The following is a 7,492-nucleotide window of genomic DNA, read 5'->3' on the forward strand; positions in this document are numbered from 1 at the left end:
GCTCAAATGATCCTCCTGCCTCAAATTTTGCAGTAACTGTGACTAAAGATGTGTGTTAATTTTTATTTTATTTTGTTTCTGAGACAAGGTCTCATGAAGTTCGGGCTGATCTTGAACTTGCTCTATAGTGGAGGATAACCTTGAATTTATATGATCCTCCTGTCTCCACCTCTCAAGTGCTGGGATTCCAGGTGTGTGCCACCACTCCCAGCTGCTTACTTAGTGCTAGGGATTGAACCCAGGGCCATGTGTATGATAGGTACTGAGCTATAGCCCCAGCTCTTTATCCTTCTTGTTTTGTTTTTAAATTATATTTATCTAATTTGGCATATATATGTTTATTCATGGCTGGCTTGGAACTCACTGTGTAGACCAAGCTGGCCTTAAATTCACAGAGATCCACCTGCCTCGCCGCCTCCTCAGTGCTTGGATTACAGAGTATATATATGTGAGTGTGTGCATATATTTAAGGGAAACCAGGAGAGGGCATCAGGTTCCCTGGAATGGACTTATAGGTAGCGGGAGCCACCTGATGTCCTGGGAGCAGACTTGGTTCTCTGCAAAATTCAGTACACACTCTTAACTGCCGAGCCGTCTCTCCAGCTCCCATGACTCTCTTAAGTTTTATTTGATAGGTATTTTGCCCTAGTATATGTAAGGCAGTGTATGTGTGTCTTGGAAGCTAGAAGAGATAATGTCACATCTCTTCACATTTTGGAAACGGTTTCTCTGTGTAGCCCTGACTGTTCTGGGACTCTGTGGACCAGGCTGGCCTCGAATTCAGGGATCCTGAGTGCTGGGATTAAAAAGGCATGGCCACCACTCACACCACCATGTGTTTGTTTCTTTCTTTTTCTCTTTTTTAAAAGGTTGAGTGTCTTTATGTTGCCTGATCTGATCTTGAACTCCTCTTCCGGAAGTCTCAGCCTCCCAAGTAGCTGAGACTATCCAGGCACACAGCACACAAACCTAGCCTTCTTTATAACTTAACATTCTAACCCATGCCTTTTTTTTCAATGTTAGAAATTCTTCAAACCCATCATTTAGACGTGGGCAGGGAATGTTTCCTTCAGGAGGGTCTGGAGTGGTTGGGTCCTGGGTTGCCATTGCAGTGTCGGCTCTGCCAGCCACTTAGGCAGTCAGCAAAACTCCACAGAGCAATTAAGTACACTTCTGTCCGAGGCTCGGCCTTAGCAGCTTATCTACCTCTCCCTCCTTTGCATCAGAATCCACCTCATTGCCTGGAGATCACACCACCATCTTCAGAAAAGCTGGTCTCGGTGATGCGATTAAGTGACCTTTCTACAGAAGACGACGATTCAGGTCACTGTAAAATGAACCGTTACGATAAGAAGATTGACAGTCTAATGAACGCGGTCGGTTGTCTCAAATCTGAGGTGAGGGAGCACTAGGCTGCATAGCTGGTACCCTGAGGACAAGCAGGTTGGGCTAACCACTCCCAGGGCATCTATTTGGAGTGGTCAGCAGGCAGCTTGAGTTTCCACCATACTGGGATCCCTCTCTGAATACTTAGCTTTTCTGGTACTCTCAGTGGGTGGCCAGATTTGGTTCTGGTGTTAGCCCTTGTTTGTTTGTTGTGTGAGGCATCATCTCACTATGTAGCGCTGGTGGCCTCAGAGTTGAGCTGTCCTCTAGTGCCTACTGGGGGCTGCAGTTTCAGGAGTGTGCCGCTCCCTGGCTCAGTGCTTCCTTCCACCCAGAAACAGTGTCTGTAAAATAGAGAGCACAGCCTGTGCTACTGAGAAAAGCTGAGCAGGAGTAGAGGAGACAAAGGAGATCTCTCTTCACATGTGGCAGGGATACTTGTGGGGAGGGAGATGGGAATGGAGCTGGAAACAGCTGACACGTAGACCCCGACCTGGAAGCAGGGAGTGCTGGCATTAAAAGCCAGGTCCTGACTGCTAAGGTACCTGTGTCATTCTAAGACCTGGCAAAAGGCCCTCTTTCTTACCCCATAGACACTGTGCTTTTTTGTGACATCTTTCCTCCTGTGGCATGCCAACTGCACTACTGTTGCTGCCTGGCCCCACCCTGGCTGGCACGCATCATTCTTTGTATTCAGGTTCTTCGTGTGTGCCTAGAGGAGGAGGAGGACAGGCAATGTTTGTGTCACTGTTTACTGGGACAATGTCCAGAAACTCCCAAACACAGAGCCCTGTCACTTTCTTAGTAGGGTTACATGTAGCAATGGATCTTCAGGGACAAGCCATCTTTTTGGCTTCCCTTTCCTGTATCCCCTTTTCAAGGTCAAGATGCAGAAAGGTGAACGCCAAATGGCCAAAAGGTTCCTGGAGGAGAGGAAAGAAGAGCTGGAGGAGGTAGCACACGAGCTTGCAGAGACGGAGCATGAGAACACGGTGCTCAGACACAACATCGAGCGTATCAAGGAGGAGAAGGACTTCACCATGTAAGGGACCAGGCGGGGTCACACCTTCCTGCTGGCCCAGAGCCCTGGAAGCAAAATGAAGACAATGGAGGGAGGCAACTCTAGTAGTGCCTGTGGGGAGCCAGCACAGCAGCATATGGCTGTCCCTGCAGGGAAAGAAGGCCCCAGTGATGGTGGTGTGGATAGTAGACAGAGAACTCCTTTACACAGGGCTGTGGGGTTAGGCAGGCAGGCATTGGAAGAAGAAATGTGGAGAACATTGTGAGGGGAGACCCAGGGTAGACATCATTTATCCTGAGCAATAGGATGTAGGTCACGGCTGGCTGCAGAGGGCGAAAGCTGCCACAGATTCCAGATGCCACAGCTTGGAGTGTCGGCATGAGTTTATATATATACACATATATATATATATATGTATATGTATATGTATATACTTGTAAGTATAGAGTTCACGGCCTGAACATAGCATGCTTAGTGCTTTACCTCTCAGCCACACACCTCCCCCAGCCTGGTGGGTAACACCTTGAGGATGTGGGGAACACTTTTAAAAACTGAGCAGTGACTGGGCATGGTCGTCTACAGACACAGTAATAGGACGTAGATCCAGCAGGATTGGGAATTCAAGCCCAATCCTTGCGACATAGCAAGTTCCCAATCCAGCCATGGGTATTAGAAACCCAGACTCAAACAGCCAGAGCAACTGATGAGAAGGGGTGAGTGAGCTCAAGACCATGGAGGTGGTCCTGATAGTCAAGGCCATAGGTCATGCTGTGGGACCCCTGGGTAGAGCCTCTGCTCTCATACTGAAGCAGGTATGTCTCTGGGCCCTCATCCTTCCAGAAGGCTACCTGGGTAAGAAGGGCTGTCCACATCTCTTCCTCATTGTTTCTTGGCAGGAAACATTTCTCAGTGTTTCTTGAGGGAGTCTCTCAGGCCATTGTGAGGTAGACATCAGAGCTCTGGGTGGGCTGGGCCCTGCTGGCTCTCAGGAATCCTGTTTTTTTTTTTTTTTGGCCCCAGGCTACAAAAGAAACACCTCCAGCAGGAGAAGGAATGCCTCATGTCCAAACTAGTGGAGGCTGAAATGGATGGAGCAGCTGCTGCCAAGCAGGTCATGGCCTTGAAGGATACCATCGGGAAGCTGAAAACCGTAGGTGGAGCCAATGGATGGGTGGGGTTGGGGTGGGGGTGGGGGCTTTACGAAGTCATCAGACTGACTTTATGACATCTCCAGGCTGGGGGAGGGCACACCTAATTGCTCAGCCCCAACCTCCCCCCACACTCTCACTTCTTGGGCCTTGGTCCCTTGAAGATGACCTCTGTTGATCAGGGCATCTAAGGAGACCAAATCATGGGCCACTTGGGATCACAGTGAGTCAAGGCATGTGGTTGATTCCTGCGAGTGTCAGGCACCAAATAGTGCCATCTCTCTTGCCTCCTGCAGGAAGCCTGCCCTTACCACACTCATTTACACGGAACTCTCCATCCCCCTCTCCACCCCTCCTCTTCCTCACACCCATTTCAGGCCCCCTGTCCTTGCCCCCTGTGCTTCAGTGCCTCTAGTCTTGGCTTCCTGGCACCCCCACCTCTTGAAGCGCTCTGCCTGTCTCCCTGTGTGTGATGTAGGTGGGGCTCACCTCCTCTGCACTGTGTAACACAAGCTTCTCTCCAGGAGAAACAGATGACTTGCACCGACATCAACACCTTAACAAGGCAGAAGGAACTTCTCCTGCAGAAGCTGAGTACCTTTGAGGAGACCAATCGCACCCTCCGAGATCTGTTGAGGGAACAGCACTGCAAAGAGGTGAGCATCTGACCCGGGGTCCTTTGAAAGGCCTGGGCTAGGCACTGTTTGGTACTGTCACAGCTGGCCTGGGCTGGGCACTGTTTGGTACTGTCACAGCTGGCCTGGGCTAGGCACTGTTTGGTACTGTCACAGCTGGTCTGGGAGCAGAAGGAGCAGAGCAGTCTCAGAAGGCACTTCGAGGAGTCGGGGTGGGGTGGGGTGGGGTGTATCCCAGACCGAAAGTTTCTTCCCTTCCCCTCTTTTCTCTCTCCTCCCTCCTCTCTCTCCCTTGAATGTTGAATGTTGTAGCCTACGCTGACTTCAAGCTCATGGTCTTCCTATGTCAGCTTTCAAAATGCTGGAGTTGGGTGGGAGTCACCACATCTCCTCAGACTGCCTTTTATGTTAGGTAGAAAAGTGAGTCATGGCTGGGGTCCACAAATTGAATTGTTTCACCTGATTTTCTAGTTCCACGTGTACACTATTCAAGTATAGTGGATTGTGCATGTTATGTCAGCCTTAGAGTCTGAGGGGCGTCTGGAAGTTTGAAGCCCATTTGGGCTATATAGTGAAGCCGTGTTCTAAATAAACATTTTAAAAGGGCAGAGAGAAATTAGAGGGGACAAAACGCTGGGGATAGTGCTCAGTGTTGGAGCCTTGCCTCTAGGTTAAATCCCTCGCACCACAGAAACCTTGGTATTGTGTGCACGCATGTATATGGTGCATATATATGTACACACATATCATGACAAATTTGGAGATCAGGGAATAATTTTGTGGAGTTGGTTCTACCTTATGTGACTTCTGGGAATCAAAGTCAGGTTACTAGCTTCCATAGTAAGTAGAGTCCTCTTGGAGGCCTCTTTATTAAATTCTGAGACAGGAAGGGTCTCAGGCAGCCCTAGCTTGGCTAGAGCTTAATCTCTAGCTGAGGACAAGCTTGAACTCTAGGTCCTTCTGTGTGTGCCTCCCAGGGGGCCCCCCACCTACCCACCTGACTCTGTCCTGTGTGCACCTCCCAGAGTGCCCCGCCCCCACCTGACTCTGTCCTGTGTGCACCTTCCAAAGTCCCCTCCACCTGACTCTGTCCTGTGTGTACCTCCCAGAGTGCCCCCCACCTGACTCTGTCCTGTGTGCATCTCCCAGAGTGCCCCCCACCTGACTCTGTCCTGTGTGCACCTTCCAAGTGACCTACTTCTGGCTTTGATTTCCCTTGACCTCTGTATCCTGAGTGGCAGGACTAAAGATGTGTGCCCCCACTCCCCACCCTGAAGCCCTGACTCTGAGAGAATAGGAGAGTGACAGTAAGACAGGAGTAGTCCTTTTCGGGGGAGGTAAGTGTCTTGTTTTATGGCTGGCCTGGGACCCAAGGCTGTGATGCTATGCATGCTTCTCGAGTGCTGGGGTCCCAAGCCTGAGCTGTCATCCCTGGCTTTAGCGTGCTGTTCTGTGATGGATAGGTGGACTTTATGGACTCAAGATAATTGGATAGAAGACATGTATTGCACATTTGTGGAAACAACACTTAGAAGCTACTAACTTTTTTTTTTTGGTAGTTTGTTACTAACCAGAGTCATTATGTTGTGTGGTCGGTCTTTTGAACTTATTTTGTAGTTGCAAAAAATTTTTTTAAAGATTTACACTGTGTGTGTGTGTGTGTATGCATGAATTGTTGAATGCAGTGCCTGCAGAGGTGGAGTTACAGGCAGTTTGTGAGCTGCTAGTGGGTGGTGGGAACTGAACTCAGGCCCTCTGAGTTGCAAGAGTAGTCCGCACTCTTACCTACCGAGCCATCTTTCCAGCCCTGTAGCTGAAGGGTGGCATCCTTGCCCAGTGTCTTGCGAGTTGTACCTCCTGGCTCTGCTTGTGTTTGAGTCCTGCAGCGTCTGTGTATGAATGAGGTGATACTGCCTTTGTCTGTCTGTGCCTTCCTTATTTACTGTTTGTGTTCCTCGGGTTCTGCTATGCTATGCACAAATGTCACACACCCCCTACCCCTAATGCTCACAGCATAATAATGGGCATCCCGTTGTACATTGTATCCATACTTGTTCATCAGTGGCTTTCCAGTAGAATTGGTTCTTGGGATTGTGAGTACTGCTCGGTTAGCAGACATTTGTATTTCCATGATTCTGGCGATTGAGGAAGGGTTGCAAGCGTGGTAGACAAGAGCTTTCTACTGAGTTACAGCCCCAGCCTCCAAACGTTCTTGAAAAGTGATAGTATCAGATGGTTTCTGTTTGTCTCATACATGCACATACACACACAGAGGCACACATAATAACTAATAAAAAAAATGGTATACTCCCTGCCCAGCTTTAAATGTCAAGTCCCTGTTTCTCCATTTGTGATGATCTTCTCATTAAAGGGAAACTATATTTTTGTTTTTATTTTCTTTTATGTGTATGCATATTTGCCTGCATGTGTCTGTGCACTATGCTGGTTGGAACAAGGGTCGCATTCTACAGCCTGTGGCCTTAGACCCACAAATCCCCCTGCTTCAGCCTCTGACTTGCTAGGATAGTAGGTATCAGTCACCATGTCCTCCTGATACTTTTATGGCGTTATCTTTCCTTAGGGCCTAATAGGGGTTTCCTTGCTGTGTTCTCACTGGGAGGGATCTCTTCTGTTGGTGGACCCTTGACTTGTCAGTCTTGTATTTATGTCTGTCCTCCTGCTGGGGTTGAGAATTTCTAAATGCCTGGCAACACAGGCCTGGGAGGGAGAGGTAGAGAGTTGTGAAATTCTTGCCCAGCCTGCGATACGCAGTGATTTCCATGCTACATAATGAGATCCTGCCTCAGATAAATAGATTATAAATAGATAGATATTCTAGGATATTTTTCTATTAATGTTAGTTATAGCCAAATTCTTCTCTAAATTAGTAACACTTGTTTAATTTCTGGCTTGGTGATCTCAGGCAGGTAATTCACACCTCAATATCTCCATAAAATGAGAGAACAAACATCTTCCATTGTGCAAAGATGAAAGAATTTATGAATGACAGCTGACAGACTGACATCCTGATGTCCTTCCTGGCGTGTGACACGTGCCTGCTAAATTGTAGCTGCTGCCTTGTCCTGAGAAGGGGGTAGCACTTTCAGAAAGCCTTTCTATAGCCATTTTGATTTCTTTCTCTTTTGTGGAGAACAGGGAAAGGTTTTGTATTGTTTAAAGATTTATTTAGTGTATGTGATTACACTGTTGCTGTCGTCAGACACACCAGAAAAGGGCATCAGATCCTGTGATAGAGGGATGGGTTTTGCTTTGAGATGGGTCTTGTGTAGGACTTGGCTCTT

The 7,492-nt window shown here is 48.3% G+C and overlaps 1 protein-coding gene across 19 annotated transcripts in view; it reads left to right on the plus strand.

The window, feature by feature from the left end:
- The window catches only part of Odf2 (outer dense fiber of sperm tails 2), a 43,494-nt gene that overhangs the window by 11,281 nt on the left and 24,721 nt on the right, over positions 1-7,492 (plus strand). For all 19 annotated transcript variants that reach the window (XM_029473295.1, XM_021155669.2, XM_029473324.1 and 16 more), the window contains 4 exons: positions 1,227-1,397; positions 2,268-2,428; positions 3,428-3,557; positions 4,080-4,211. In XM_029473295.1, the coding sequence (XP_029329155.1) occupies positions 1,227-1,397; positions 2,268-2,428; positions 3,428-3,557; positions 4,080-4,211 (594 nt within the window). The remainder of the gene's footprint in view (positions 1-1,226; positions 1,398-2,267; positions 2,429-3,427; positions 3,558-4,079; positions 4,212-7,492) is intronic.

The sequence above is a fragment of the Mus caroli genome, chromosome 2 (assembly GCF_900094665.2).
Source record: "Mus caroli chromosome 2, CAROLI_EIJ_v1.1, whole genome shotgun sequence".
Taxonomy (NCBI): Eukaryota; Metazoa; Chordata; class Mammalia; order Rodentia; family Muridae; genus Mus; species Mus caroli.